Raw genomic sequence first — 17,102 nt, forward strand, 5'->3', positions numbered from 1 at the left:
ATATAGAAATTTGAATGTCAGAAAAGCGAAATTATTTCTGATACTTTCAAATAATTTCATATGGTATTCAATTAAATTGATAAAAAACAAATTTAACGTCTGTAAAATTAACAACAATAAATAATAAAAAAAACCTCTGTAAAATTACCATAATTATTTTCTTAATCTGGTTTTTCCCAACCCTGTTTTATAAAGGTCGTTAGAAGTGCATTATAAATTTGCATACTGAATGTTTTGTTGATGGTATTTCTGGTGTAAATTTCTCACGTATACCAGTCGCGTCGCATTTCCAAGGCAAAATAATGTGATGGATAAAAGAAATAATTAATTGGTTCATTTTTAGAGGTTGAAAATTATGAAATTACTTAAAAAATAACTCCCTAATAAAATTATCAGAAGACCATCTCGGTTGTATATTTTTTCACTCAAATCACAAATGTGTTGAATTATCATCCATCAGAAGACCATCTTGGTTGTATATTTTTTCACTCGTATCACAAATGTGTTGAATTCCATCCATCAGAAGATCATATTGGTTGTATATTTTTTCACTCGTATCACAAATGTGTTGAAATTACCATCTATCAGAAGACCATCTAGGTTGTTTATTTTTTCACTCAAATCACAAATGTGTTGAATTATCATCTATTGGAACACCATCTCAGTTGTATATTTTTTCACTCATATCACAAATGTTTTGTGTTGTTCCAGGAGCGTGCCACGTGTCAGGAACGCACGCCAGCTGCGCGTGTCCTGCACGCTTCACCGGACGCCGCTGCGAAGAGGTCCTCTGCGCCGGACCAGACTGCTCCAGTCACAGTAATTACGCTCTCTTTACTTAACTTACTACCCGTCATCGGCCAGTTCAAGTGATCGCTTTGTACGCTGTGTAACACTTGTCAAGAGGAGAATGAAATATCGTTTTATAAATGAGAAACTGAAATTGTTCCTAAAATTGAAAACAACTACATACAAATACACTTACCAAACTTGGAAAATCAAATTAATTATTTTACAATCTAATTTTATGGATACCTTATTTACAATTTAATATATATCAATTAATTTCATCATTGTCCGCCTCCGTAGTGCAATGGTCAGCACGCTCGGCTACCGTACTGGAGGGATGGAGGGTGCGATTCCCAGGGGGGGTTAAATTAATTGATCAAATCACTTATATTTACGTACATGAGTATAAATCCACTCCGTAGCGTAATGGTCAGCATGCTCGGCTACCGTGCCGGAAGTCCCGGGTTCGATTCCCAGGGGGGATCAAATAAATATAAGTGATTTTTTCACTATAATATTTATTCAATATTACTCTGGAGTGCTAATCACCTTTCCTTCATGTGTTAACAATTAAGATAAGACTGCATTTATACGACGCAGTGTACTATGCACCATTAGGGTGCGGATAAGGGCTTGATTAACATGAAATAAAACTAGATACAAACTAAATAATGGTCAAATTCATTCATTCCATGAATTATTTCATGTATCTATAATTGATTTATGACCCTGTGTTAGGTGCGATAGCTTGTATTTGTCTCCTCTAAGCACATGCCGCAGATAGGACACCTTCTAGACCTCAATATCTCATATCCATCTAATAAATTTAGTATATTAAAAGCATTTACAACATTTTGAGTGTGTCCAAATACTTGTTCACGAAATCTGGATTATCTCCAATTACAGGAGTTATTTTCATATTATTTTTTGACATCTCTTCAAAGATGAAGAAGAATATGGAAGTCTGGGCATTTAATGCCCAGACTTCCATTTTGTGAATAAATTATCTGGTTAAATTACAAGCTTAAGCAATAAAAATGAAAATGATAATTTCTGGCGTTTCTCATGTGTGTGATTATAATCCAGGGTTCGGACCTCACATACTAATAAAAGAGTTTGTGCTCAGTAAAAAGCTTCTTTTTATCTCACCAATAGATGTCTCTAGTGAAGTTCTAGTGATTTAAGAACAATGTTTCAAAACTGGTTCATATATGTAGAACTTCCAAGAATTTGAGTAGTGTGGTTGTCAATAATGGGTAGAATTGGTGAATGTTACATGTGTGTGTAAAGTCATCACTTAAACCAGCCTATGACAGTCGTCAGCTCCGTAAATGCCCAGACTTTCATATTCTTCTTCATCTTTATGAGATTTCAAAATAAATATATAAAAAATAATAATAATAAATAAAAAATTTAAAAATATATGTAAATGAAAAGCATTGTTAACTTTGTGGTATGGTAATATAACACTCTCCTTTCATTCATCTTTCATTTTGTGTAATACCAAAGTGAAAGATGAATGATAAAGAGAGTGTTAATAAATTTCACTATAATACTTCCCAATTCCGGATACTTGTAATGGATTGGTCCACATTTCCCGTTGCAGACGACGAAGACATGGCCCGTGACGGGAACTGCAAACCCGGAATCTCGGATGTGAAGCGCTCCTGTCGGAACGGCGGCAACTGCACCCTGACCGGAGATGCGGACATGCTGTGTCGCTGCCCCCCGCAGTGGGGGGGTTTCTACTGCGAGGTGAGTACCTCGTCTCATTACTACTGTCCGATGCTGACTAACTTACGATTGTGGCCAATAGATGTCTCTAAATGCAATTTGATTACCTGATTAGCTCTTTCATTGGTGCTGACTGACTTATGGCGGAGGCTAATAGATGTCTCTAAACGCAATCTGATTACCTGATTAGCTCATCCATTTCTGGGCTTTCCCACCTCAATGTCAATGCATTTTTCCTGTGTTCTGTATCCCTCTGAATCGACGGGATAGTTGATCTGTGGATAGAGATGAACTCAACAGCGACATTAAAGTCACTGGTTTACTGGCGACAGTGACTTGTACGTCATTGCGTCGTTTAACAGCGACTTGGGTCGCTGCTTCACTTCGTCCGTTCTCAAGTGTCTTCAGTAGAATGAGCTTAACAGCGAGTTTTAAGTCACCAGTATACCAGCGACGGTGTCTTGTAAGTCACCAATTCGTTTAACAGTGACTGGGTCGCTGCTTCACTTCGTTCATCCCCATGCGTCTTTAGTATAACATTATTTGTAGATTTATACACTAAAGAGAATTAAACTAGGTACGCTTATATTTTTAATACAGATACCTATGTAAAAAATAAATTTGAGAAGTTTATTATCGTTTATTTTAAAATAGTACCGTAGAACGGGGCTACTTGAACTTTGATGTGTTACTTGAGCCCAGTACAAAAAAAAATTAAATCTGTATTTGGTCTACAATAATGAACGTATAAGTGTCACCTGTCAGGGAAACAATGAATCATGTCGATACGTTCATTATTGTAGACCAAATACAAATCTATATAAAAAAAATTGTATTTACTATTTTGCACTCCAAAAATCGGAAAAACGAGCATAAAATTTCATTTAAAAAAACCCGCTTATAAAATAACAAAAGCACTCTAAAAATATATAAAATAAAAAAATAGTAATGTGGTCAATCAATGTATGTTTAATTAAATATTTTCATTGCAATTTTAAAAAATAACTCTAGGCGCAATGCATATCTGGTCTTGTTTCGAATGAAAACAAGATCAAACAATTACTGCGTCGCTACACCGGTCGATATCCTCACAGCCACTGACGAGTTTATCCGAGTTTAGATAAACTCGAGCCAAACTAAGAGCCATAGCCGAGCCGAAATCATTCAAATTTCAACATTAACAATAGACATATGTAATACAATACTACTTCTGTCTTAGAGCTGTCGCAGTGAATGAGTCACTACTTCACAAAGAATTGGGTCGCCAGTATTACCGGTGACCATCTAAGTATCAACATATCGCTGATCCCTATTTGGGGGTGAATGACGGATGTTTTGGTTGCAGGACTACATTGGTCCGGGTGTTTGTGATGTATTTTTCGCATTTACCTTCCCTATCCTTACTATCCTACCTGCAGACAAGCCTCTCAGAGTAGGGGTTCTGCGGGTTATTCCTTGGTTTTTGAGATCCTCGGTTTGAGTGAGGCGGTCCCTGACAGACGTGTGTTTGCAGGACTACATCGGGCACGACAACCCGTGCACGGGGTACTGCAAGAACGAGGCCATCTGCCAGGTGGAGAGCCCCGGCAGCCCGGGCAGCCCCGTGTGCCACTGCATGGAGGGCTGGGCCGGCGAGATGTGCGGCGAGAAGGACCGCGTCGACCGCGGAAGCTGCGCGCCGGGCGCCGACGGCAGCCTCAAGTGCCTGTGAGTTGTACTAGCATTCGGTGATCCTATGTAGTATTATATTTTAGTTGTGAACCCGGCTACCGGGATTATACCCATTTTATTCCCGGCTGCTGGGATTACACTTAGCCTTCCCAAATACCGGGATGACACCCTTTACCAGGGATGGCGAACCTTTTTGAGCCTGATTGCCAAAATATTTTTTTTCAACAGTATAATATGTCGCGTGCCACATGCCCTGGAAGTAAAAATGCATCAAATGATTGTATAATTTCAGATTTTTAATATAAACAAAACATTAATACATCGAAAAAGATAGTAACTTATAAATGGCAAAAAAAATAGCCTTATGATAAAAATGACACTTCAAACTTCATTATTAGTGAGATTTTTGCTCTTGGATGCTAGATGCCAATTTTTTTTTTTATCGAGTTCGCCATCCTTGCCCTATATAATCCTGTCTACCGGGTGTATATACAAATATTTCTCGACTTCCGGGATTGTATTTGTATATTTCCTGGCTACGGGGATTATGTTTAAATATTTCCCGGCTACTGGGATTATATTAAAATATTTCTCGCCTTCTGAAATTTTACTTAATTATTCCCCGATCATCAAGATTGAGCTTAATGTATTATTACCAGGATTATACTTAGTTACATCCCGGCTAGCGGGATTACACTTATAAATCCTAGTTACTAAAATAATACCCGAAATTTGTTCCGGTACTAATTTTATACTCAATCTTGGCTTCTGGGATTATACTTTATTTTTGGCTACCAGGAATATACTCATATCACGGCTCTCGAGATTTCACACAATTATGTAAATCACGGCTACTGGGATTGTGCCCTATTATTTTCTTGCTAACGGGACTGTATTTAAATACATTTTTCAGTAACTAGGATTCTTAGTTAATCATATTTTGATGCATTTAAATTAATTTTCAGATTTTTTTTAAATAAAAAAAAATAGAAAGTATTATTCATTATGGTGAATAAAAACAAATATTCTTATTTTTCATTCAGTTTAGTCACCACATTGGCATCGTTGGAAAAACAGCTCACAGCTCTATTTATAAAAATCACTTCTTTATCTATTGTCCGCCTCCGTAGTGTAATGGTTAGCACGCTCGGCTACCGTTCTGCAGGTCCCGGGTTCGATTCCCAGGGGGGGTAAAATAAATTTGAGTGATTTCTTCACTGTAATATTTATTCAATATTACCCTGGACTGGTACCTGAAGCGGAGGGCTGATCACCTTTCCTTCATGTGTAAACGATCAAGATAACACGGCGTTTATATAACGCAGTGCCCTATGCACCATTGGGTTGCGGATAAGGGTTTTTATCATTATCTATTAATTTAGCCATACAAAATAATTTCTCTATTTCTGTAGCACTCGTGTAAAAAAAAATATGGCCCCCCACTGTTTTTGAGTTGAGTTGGATGTTGTGATTTGATTGTCAATGGATAAATATCACGATGTGTGATTATTGGCTAGTAAATTTATATGAAAAATCACAAGACTATCGGTGACATTCTTATTGAAATCTTTGATCTTTAGATATTTGTATAAAACAAAAAACGTGCATTCGCATACGTCATCAAATTTCCATCATCTAATGTTTTATGACTCCATATGGTTTATTGTCTGTGGAGCTGTAATAGTAGTAGTGTAGATTGTTTGTTTACCACTACACTACCATTTGTGTTATACAAATATGAGGGCAGGGGGGGAGTCGGGGGGGTGGACCATAGACATCAACAAATAGAGTCGCCAATAATTTCGCAATGACACCAACATTAAAATAACTCCATCGTTTCTAGGACGTCATTCATTGCCAACTTACGAAAATGACGTTTTTTCGAAGGCGAATTTTCCAAAAGAAAATTATGAATGAAAATATTAATTATATCGGCTGTTATAAACACTGCACGAGTCTAATACAATCCTTTATAGGTTGAGTATGTTAAATTAGATATTCCTCCCGTCTGACAAAGATCCATTGAACATGTCCCAGGTGCATGGGCGGTTGGGGCGGCGCGCTGTGCGACAAGAACCCCCAGGAGATGGCTCTGGAGCACTCCCGGCGCGTGTGGACCGGCGTGGGCGTCTCCGTGCTGCTGCTGCTGCTGCTGCTCGGGCTGGTGGCCGCGCTGCTGCTCATCTACAGGAGGAGGGGGTAAGGATACTGCTTTGTCAAGGTTGCATGTGCAGAGATCGGTAACAAGCTGTGAGGAATGCGGGTATGTTGGTGACAACAACGTCCCACAATTGTGTATATACCCGCATTATTATTAACTGCACTTGTTGACATTTAAAAAAAAAACATTTATGACCATTATTCCTACCTTCGAGTAGGGAAAATGTTAAAAAATGTGTGTTTTTTTTTTCATATGATCACTCAAAAACAATACTTACTGACAAAAGTCCCATTTTATTTAACCGGATCCACGCGGCTCGCATAACCGTATGTGTTTTAATAAAACATGCCCTATACGCGGCTGACATAACCGTATGTGTTTTTACTTTGCTCCAAGTTTCCAAACTCAGCTCAACTTGGAGGGATTTTTTCATGGTGTGGAACTTTGGATAAAATAATACGTCAATCCTTGGCCTTATGACATCTGTTGAAATATCTGACTAATAATTTGTAACATCACGAGGATAAATAAAAGAACAGATCCCTGATTTTTCTCGCGGTCGGTAATTAGTCCGCGCCATAATCATGCCCTATATCTGTCTCACTCTCGACGCTACGCATCGCCAGCGGGTAAGAGTGACACACGATGCGTGCTTTGATTTATTTATGTTACGATCTTATTTGTTTATATTACGATATATTTCAAGAATAATGTGACACAAGTGTATTATAGAGTACTAAAAAGGCACAATGAATCCCATTGAACGTTTTTGTTTAGGAAAATAAATCGTTTCTTAACTAAATACATGATAAAAGTAATCATTTTATAACGGCAAAATACCGCCGCGTACGGGCGTCTCTCAGGAACAAAGTTGAGGCGGTTAAAAGGTTAAACCATTTTTTCCTACCTTTGGGTAGGGAAAATGTTAAAAAATGTGTGAAATATTTTTTTTTTTCAAAAAGGTGAATTAAAAAATACTCATTTATGACCCTTTTTAAATACTCATTTTTGACCTTTGCAAGTCAGAGGTTCTCAACATAAGATGTTGCTGAATATTTTATTGTAATAATATTCTTTTGAATATTTTAAATCAACAATTTTATACTGTAGAATAGACTAATAATACTTGGTTTCTTCAATACATGTATGTATTTCTGATTACACGCTTTCTCTTTGGATTTCACAGCGGACCCCAAAGGTGTGTTACCAATTAGTATTTATTTTTAAATTTTATGTACATACTAGCTGTACCTGGCAACGCTTGCTGTGGCTCAGTCTGGCTAAATGGAAAAGAATGAAAATAAAAAGGACGCTTTTTTAATATGCTTATAATTCCACAATGTTTACAAAGCAATGAAAATATTTAATTACAACATTTTGAGTGTGCAAATACTTGTTCACAAATCTGGGTTATATCCAGTTATAGGAGTTATTTTTCATATTTTTTTCTTTTCATCTCACCAATAGATCGACTGTCCGAACTTAAAACACAGTAAGGAACATTTTTTTGTGGTACGTTTTTTTTTTTTGCATTTTTGGACTAAGTAGAATCTACTTAGTCCGAAAATGCAAAAAAAAGCACTACAAAAAAATGTCCCTTACTGTGTTTTGAGTTTGGACAGCCGAGATGTCTCTAGTGAAGTTCTAGTGATTCAAGAACAACGTTTCGAAATTGGTTCATATATATAAAACTTCCAAGAATTTGAGTACTGTGGTTGTCAATAATGGGTAGAATTGGTGAATGTTACACATGTGTAAAGTGATTACTTAAACCAGCCTATGACGGTCGTCGGCCCCGTAAATGCCCAGACTTCCATATTCTTCTTCATCTTTGATGAAATGTCTAAAAATAATATCATACTTTATGGTTAAATTTTCAGGAATAACTCATTCAGCCACTCTAGACTGCAGGACAATGTGGAGATCAACAACCCCATGTATCTGCAAGGGGGACCAGAAGACGACATTGAGCCACTTGATCGTTCCTATGTCCTTGATCCCGATATGGTAAGAATCCACAAGCTTTAACTCATATCGCTCACTCCTTTCGAGAACGTCATAAATCAAAAAACTTGATTTTTCAGGAGAACGTTTTTAAAGTTTAAAAATATAACACAATGTATTAAAAATAAATATCAAGCCACTTATTGAACTTTTTACTGTGCAACAGATCTTTTTTGGTAAAATCTGAAGGTTTTTTCTCCATTTAAAAAATATTTAGTAAATGTAAAAAAATAATTAAACAATACCTTTTCTTCAAAATGCTTAAACAACATTTTCTGCCCTGTAGCGCATAAATATTAAGTTAAAAATATGCCTCTTTTGCTGGGATATAGTACATTTTCTTGGCATTCCAAAAACATGCACAACTGAAAATTGGCGATTTTTGATTTATGACGTTCTTGAAAGGAGCGAGCGATATGGGAATCTCTTTTTCTTTCACTTTATGTATATGTAAGCTTAACTGGGGGGAGGGGCGTCAAAGGGTGTAAAAGAGGCGTCGAAAGACCTAAAAAAAGATGGTCCAACGACATAGCCACTGTGGGGGGTAAAAACTGACTGCAAGCAGCAACCGATCGAAGGGAATGGAAGGATACGGAAGAGTCCTATTTACAGCAGTGTAGGACAGAAGGCTAGAGAAGAAGAAGTAGCTAAATTGGCAGTACGCAATGGAGTCCTAGTTCCAACCCTGCGTTGATTTAAGTGGTAAAAAACTCAAGTGGTAAAACACAAGTGTTTTATTTATAATTTAATTGTATCCTACCACAAAGTCAATGCTGAAACAATAAATAACATTTGATAAATAATATGGAACATAGTAATTAGTACGTTCATTTAAAAAATAATATAAAATATAATTCAAAGTACCTTCATTTAAAAAATAATAAAATATATAGTTTACAGTATCTTCATTTAAAAAATAATATAATAAATAGGTTATAGTACCTTCATTTAAAAAATATAGTTTATGGTACCTTCATTAAAAAAATAATATAAAATATTGTATAAAGTCCCTACATTTTGGACTAAAATTATTATTATATTCATTTTTAATTATAACTAACCTTACCTAACCTTTTTTTACCTTCCAGAACAACGGACACTACGCGAATCCCGTCTACGACATGTACACGGCTCCCAACTCATCCGGGGGCGTCCCGCTGGTGGGGCTGTCCACTCCCAGGGGAACAGGATCCGAGGAAAGGGCGGGACTTCTTCAAAACGAGCAGGAGACAGATCCTCTTGCGTAATCTTCACAAGACACCTTGTTCGCAGATTCCAAAACGTCACTTGATCCCCTATTGGCATTTAGGCATCAGTAGGCCGACTAATTTGATCCTTGTTTTCTCATATTCAAATACTTTTCTACGTGAGTTTGGTGATCAAGTTGACACTGCGACAAATCATCCGATTGATCAGCCTTCGCGCCCTTAGGGCGTTTGTCCACTACACGGAATGTTACCGTCCGGCTCGTCAGTTAGCGTTTTAAAACGACGATTGGCTTGTGCTTTTGTCTATATTTTTTCGGATCGATGCTCTTGATCGGTGCGCGAATATATTGTCGTAGTCGCTTTCATTTTTCAAAACCGGACTGCCTGACGGTCAAATTCCGGGTAGTGGACAATCGCCCTTAGGTGTGGACAAAAGGTCAATTCCAGCTTGTTTATTGAAAATCTCCGTTATTTTTTTTTCCAGACAGTTTTTTTAAGGACTTTGTTTGATGCATTTGCGAATGCATTGTCTATTGGTATAATCTGTGAAAAAATTTGTCTATTGATAAGCCGTGTGTCCGAAATCATGGCAGACGGATAAATTGTAATGTTTGTACTGCTGACTTTGTGATTCGATATTGACTATCTGAATTTCACACTTTGTTTTTTACCATGTAATTTTTTGATGGTGTTGACATTGTCTAACTTTTGTTAATGTGAGACATTTTCAACAGCATTAAATGACATTAAAGTTTTACTCACATTCTAGTGATATTTAAAACCTTTTAAATGTGACTAAAATATCTTAAAATAAAATTAATTTTATTGATTAAAATATGTAAGACGTTCAAATTAGCTTATACAATTTTATATTTGAATGCCGTATTTGATCAAATTGATTAGTTATGGTATTAAACAGACTTTAAACAATGAATTTTCGAGTGGTGTAAAACAAATAATCGCAATTCATTAAAGTTATTAGTTGTGGTTATAACCACTTTACTACCGGTCGCATTTTATATTACATACTTTATTACTAATGGTGTTATAATATAGAGTAACCTTTTACAACCACATTTATTATCAGTGTCATAAAACATAGTGTGACCTTTTAACACCACATTTATTACGAGTGGTGCAACAAGGTGTGACCTTTTAACACCATTTTAATTTATCAGGAGTGGTGTATAACAAGGTATGACCTTTTACACCGTTTTATTTTATTAGGAGTGGTGCATAACAAGGTGAGACCTTTTTGCACCGCATTTACTCCGAGCGGTGTATAACAAGGTGTGACTTTTTAACACCACATTTATTTACGAGTGTGACCTTTGTACATAACAAGGTGTGACCTTTATGCACCGCGTTTAATACGAGTGGTGCGGAACAAAGTGTGACCTTTAAAATGAGTTGACACGATTTATGTTTGGTGCGATGTTTCTAGTAGAGGAGTAGTTAATGGGCTGTACTTTAGTTTGCCAAAGACTTAGGTTCAATTAAAATTGTGCGGCCGGTTTTGTGCTGGTCGGAGAAATTGAACAAAACCGCGTCCGAATGTGTGACATTGATTATTACGTCAGTCCGAATTTAAAAAATTACTTAGGTCATAAAATAAGATGTGTAAAAATGTATTTCTTTTAAATGTGACGAATATTCCAACTACCTGCCATCTCCTTAGAAATTTATATATGTGTATATATATAAAATAATAAATAAAAACCCTTATCCGCACCCCAATGGTGCATAGGGCACTGCTTCATATAAACGCAGTGTTATCTTGATCATTTACACATGAAGGAAAGGTGATCAGCCCTCCAATTCAGGTACCAGTCCAGGGTAATATTGAATAAATATTATAGTGAAAAAATCACTTATATTTATTTGACCCCTCCTGGGAATCGAACCCGGGACCTCCAGAATGGTAGCCGAGCGTGCTGAGCATTACACTACGGAGGCGAACGAGGCGGACGGATATTTATATATATATATAAATATATATATATATATATATATATATATATATATATATATATATATATATACATATATATATATATATATATATATATATATATATATATATATATATATATATATATATATATATATATTTATATTTATGTATATATATATATATATATATATATATATATATATATATATATATATATATAATGTATTATAGTCAGTATACTCGGCTACTGTTCTGGAGGCCCCGGGTTTGATTCCCAGGGAGGGGGGGGTTCAAATAAATGCTGGTGATTTTTTCATTTTAATATTTATTCAATATTACCCTGGATTGGTACCTGAAGCGGAGGGCTGATCACCTTTCCTTCATGTGTTAATGATCAATATAACACATGAAGGAAATATAATGTGTAATAATATGTGTTTATGTTTTGTTATTATTTTTATTAATTCTTTAATATTGTCATTTGAAATATGAATTGATTTATCAAAGTTTGTGCAGTTCACCTAGAATTTTTCGCTTAGTCCAACTTTGTATTTTAAACCATAGAAATATTTTGGTGAAAGTTAACGTGATTTTGAGGGCTTTAAATTTTACGAAGCTTTTCCATAGACGTAACTTCAATAAAGTTCAAATATAAAAAAAATTTAAAACACAAATCCAAAACATAAATTTGGTCTCCCGAAAAATTCACATTTTTTCATTGCAATTATTAATATTTTATATATATATAGACCACAATATGCTAAAATAATTAGTATTTGCAAACACGTGTAATTGTGCTTGAATTTAAATAAAATATCACTGATGGAGATGGCGGATATTTGAAACATACGCCACAAATGTACTATTTCCTAAATAAGCTATGATATGTGTATTTTTTAAGTTTTCTTTTAAGTTTTTTTTACTTTTTGATACATATTTTTTACAATTATTCTATGTATACATTTATTTTAGTGTAATATTAAATATTAAAGCAACGCCACGTCGCTAAATGATTTATTATCCGAAACACCTTTTGTGGTTTTTCATTTTGAAAAATAAATTGCATATTTGGTGTAAAACCACTTTTTAAAATTTAAATTCAAATCTGTTAGTTTTGAAACAACGACTTTGCCCTTATTGATACAAATAAACAACGTAAATATATAAACAAAAGTTGTTTTTTAAGAAGACGTTGTAATTTTATTATATTGACATTTTTTGTTTATTTGTGAAAACTCAAAATATTTTGTAAAAACTTTTTATATAGATTTAAATGTGGCCATTATAGTTTGTAGTATTTTGTTCTATGCGTTTTTTACATGAGATGTAATTTTATTTTCATATGTTAACTTTCTACTCGTTTAAGTATACGCGAAGATATACTCATAAAAAATAAAAAAACAGTTTAAATTTAAGTCAATTATAATAAAAAAAAAATGTTTTTAAATAAATGTGACAAAAAAATCAAATCATCGAATTTGAGAATGTGCCAAAATTTTCTTTTTTATTATTATGTTTTCTTGTTTTTTTAATAAATATTAATAAACTCGGTTGTTACTTCGTGCAGCTTTTTCTATACATATATATCCATTTGTAATTTTTTTTAAATGTATGTAAGATAATTCAATTTGGCTATAATTTGATTGATATGTATTGCAATAGAAACTCCATATGTTATATCATAACCTAGTACATATACTTAAAAATATATACATATTTATATATCATAACATAACTTCTCTACCCAAAGCAAGAGTAACATAACTTGATAATATAGCGATGCCTCTCTTTTAACATACTTAATTTGTTCCCAATGCAAGTTGGTTTTGCAAAATGTTCATTATGTTAAATGCGTTTACCCATATCAATACATGTTAAAAAAAATAATATCCTTAATTGATTCGGCAGTCACTTTGTGGTAATATCTATCCATTTTTAATTTAAATTCTACTTGGTAAATACCACTATTTCTTAACCCTTCCCTTACGGTGCTAAAAACTTCCGCGTGCTCTTGTGATATCGCCCGCTCCTTTCAAGAACGTCATAAATCAATAAACTTGATTTTTCAGGAGGACGTTTTTAAAGTTTAAAAATATAATACAATGTATTAAAAATAAATATCAAGCTACTTATTGATCTTTTTACTGTGCAATCAGATCTTTTTAGGTAAAACCTGAAGGTTTTTTCTCCATTTGAAAAATATTTAGTATTTTTAAAAAAATAATTAAACAATACATTTTCTTCAAAATTCAAAAACAACACTTTATGCCCTGTAGCGAGTAAATGTTAAGTAAAAAATATGCCACTTTTGCTGGGATATAGTACATTTTCTGGGCATTTCGAAAACATGCACAGCTGAAAATTGACAATTTTTGATTTATGACGTTCTTGAAAGGAGTAAGCGATATGTGTTTTGTACTCATATCGTGGTTTATAAACGGGAAAAATGTGAATATTCCTTAATGTTGCTTTTATTGACCATAGTTGAAGTAGAAATGTAACAATTTTAAAACGTTACCTTTGATAATTATCTGAAAGTGAGAAAAAAGACATCGTAAATAGTCGCAATAGCTGGCAAAGCGACACGACCGTTGCATACGATGGTCTGCCCACTACTAAACTTGAAACAACACTATAGTTCATTATATTTGCGTATACACAAAGCAACGGCACACGCTCAAACAATCAGAAACGTGTATTGGTGATCTATAATATTTTATATTGATATTCTCATTTTAAAAGTCTAGTTGTAGTAAATATATATTACTGGGAGGGGAAAGTCTGTATCTATATGTGGTTTTATCTCTGATTTTTTCACAAATTATTTCTTTCCGTCGCTGCAAATGAATAACTGTATATTATAATACTTTCACGTAATACATGATTATATTACGGAGGAATGCAAAAATTGTGAGCCCGTATCTATTATGTTTTATAATGATATTCTCATTTGAAAAGTGGGGTTGTAGTAAATACATATCACCGGGAGGGGAAGGTTAAATTCTATTGTGACACGTATTTCGAAGCATGCCGCATCATTTAAGAATTCATAAAACTGTATTTATTTATTAAACTGACCACAAAAGATACCTTATTCATTACCATGACATATAATCGAACAAACCTTTTTGACAAACATATTTTTCAGCTATTTACACATATATATCTAAGCTATTTTTTGGTTGTGTTAAGTTTCCCTCATTTTTTACAAGAAAGCAATCAGACTCATAATTAATTTTAAGACTCTTATTTTTCTAAATACATGACATTTTGTATATTTAGGCATTGTATTTTTGGTACCTATTCCTAATAATTATAATTTCGTAATCTAGATAGGTAAAAAATTAAATTTTAAATGTATCGATTCTGTAAAGTATGTATACAATCTCTCAATTCTGTATAATATGTATACAATCTCTCAATTCTGTATAATGTGTATACAATCTCTCGATGCTGTATAAAATGTATACAATTTCTCAATTCATGTACGTAAATAAAATGATAATATTTGTGTCTAAGTATTATAACTTTTTTTTCAGACATGTTGAATTAAATGTCTTAGTGTTAAATGCGGGGTTCGGGGTTCAATTAGTGTATGTCACATTTTTGTAGAAAAGTGAATCGCTTATTGTCATCACATTAAGGCCTATCACTTTTGATTACATACAATAGTTGTCTAATAAGCACATTTTATTGAAATTGACCTTTATCAGCACCCAATGGTGCATAGGGCACTGCATCGAATTGATGGAATGCTATTTAGATCATTTATTATGTGAAGGCAAGATGATCAGCTTTGCGCTTCGGGTACCAACCAGTCCAGGGCAATATTATATAAATACTGACTGACTAACTAACTATCATGCTGCCTTCTTCAGGGGTAGACAGAGAGAATAGAACACCACACCTCTCTGTTTTTGCAAACATTCTTCGCCTCGCTTCCACATTCATACATGTCATACATACCTGCTGATTCTTTTGGCTCCTGACCCGGCCGCTTTCAAGTATTTGACATACCCGATCGTGCCGAGTTTTCCTCGGTCTTCCTCTGCTTTTTTTTCCAACTAAATAAATTCTACTTTACTCTGATATTTAATTAGTATTACTCTACACTGGTACTGCACCGCAGGATTGCTCATCTTGCCTGCATATCATAAAGGATCATATTAACATTGCATCCATTTAATGCAGTGCCTTATGCACCATTGGGTGCGGATAAGAGTCAGTACAGTATAATCACGTTCAGAATCACGAATGTCACGCTTAAGGTTATCACTTAAACCAGACAAGGATAATTTGTAAGCCCTGTAATTACTTTATCTTCCATACTCAACCAACTTTCTCCGTCTTGGCTGAAATATCAATAAAAATTAACACTTTTTTAAAATGATAAGATCACATTTAATAGGTCTAATTATCTTATGTTGTTGTCCGCCCCGTGGTGTAATGGTAAGCGTGTTTAGCTACCGTACTGGAGGTCTCGGGTTCGACTCACACAGGGGGGTGAAATCAAATATTAGTGATTTTACACTTGAATAATTATTTTGTATTACCCTGGACTGGTCCCCGAAGCGCAGGAGTGATCACCTTGCTTTCATGTAAGTTATGATCGAAATAACACTGCGTACTGACGCAGTGACGATGCAGTGCCCTATGCACCATTGGGTGTGGATAAGGGCTAGAATTATCTTTTCAGTTCCATCCTTAGTGGCCATACACTGATTGAGCATCGAACCCTGTCAATGTCTGTACATAATACATGTTAAGGTGAAGACTGACCGAAGCATTTCGTCGTAACGTAACATGTTACGATGCCAGCATTCACGCAGTCAGTACAGCGAGCCGAGCGCTCCATCCATAGTTTCGGATGCTCGGTGATGCTCGCCGCGAGCGATGTTAGGACGAAATGCTCCGGTCAGTCTCCGCCTTCAAGCAATATATTGCATCTATCAGAGTTATTCAGGTGCCATGAATACTGTAAAAATGTGTGTTGTTATTGAAACAATTGTCCTATGTGAGATTACATAAACGGTTGTGTTGAATTTTGGTGAAAACTCGACTTCCAATAATGTTAGTGGACCATTCTTTACGTGCCAAAATAAATTGCCATTTCACCGAAACGTTTTGTTTTATTTTAAAATATTGTCATAATTTGAAATGCGCTCCCTCAGACGAATGTGTGGAAAATCATTGTATGACAGAATTAAAAACGGAGATATAAGAAAGGAATGTAAGGCTGAACGAGGAATAATTGAAAAGATTAGGAAGAGTTCTTTACGGTGGTATGGACATGTGGAGCGAATGGATAACGAGAGAATGACTATGAAAATATATGTGGCGAATGTGAGAACAGAAAGCAGAACGAGGATGACCGAAAAAGACAATCACAATCAGATCAATCAGAACCTAAAATCTGTCGATGTCAAAAGTCTACGTAATTGGAGGGCATGTATGACTAGATGTATGGAAGTGAAGGAGGCGAGGAGTGTATGTCAGGACAGAAGAGTGTGGGTGTTCCATCCTCTCTGCCTACCCCTACGGGAAATGGCGTGATAGTGGTAGTAGTAGTCATAATCCTTCC

At 34.9% G+C, this 17,102-nt stretch overlaps 1 protein-coding gene across 1 annotated transcript; it reads left to right on the plus strand.

Annotated features, from left to right (window-relative positions):
* Positions 1–468: 468 nt before the first annotated feature.
* On the plus strand, positions 469–10,302 carry LOC148299449 (uncharacterized). The gene is made up of 6 exons (XM_088276079.1): positions 469–819; positions 2,396–2,544; positions 4,037–4,230; positions 6,232–6,393; positions 8,236–8,362; positions 9,448–10,302. Exons 1-6 carry the CDS (start codon positions 693–695, stop codon positions 9,604–9,606), a joined length of 918 nt encoding a protein of 305 aa, XP_088132205.1. The 5' UTR covers positions 469–692; the 3' UTR covers positions 9,607–10,302.
* Positions 10,303–17,102: the final 6,800 nt, after the last annotated feature.

Source organism: Brachycentrus maculatus, unplaced genomic scaffold (genome assembly GCF_059751285.1).
Source record: "Brachycentrus maculatus isolate JH-2025_06_01 unplaced genomic scaffold, ASM5975128v1 h1tg001136l, whole genome shotgun sequence".
Lineage (NCBI taxonomy): Eukaryota > Metazoa > Arthropoda > Insecta > Trichoptera > Brachycentridae > Brachycentrus > Brachycentrus maculatus.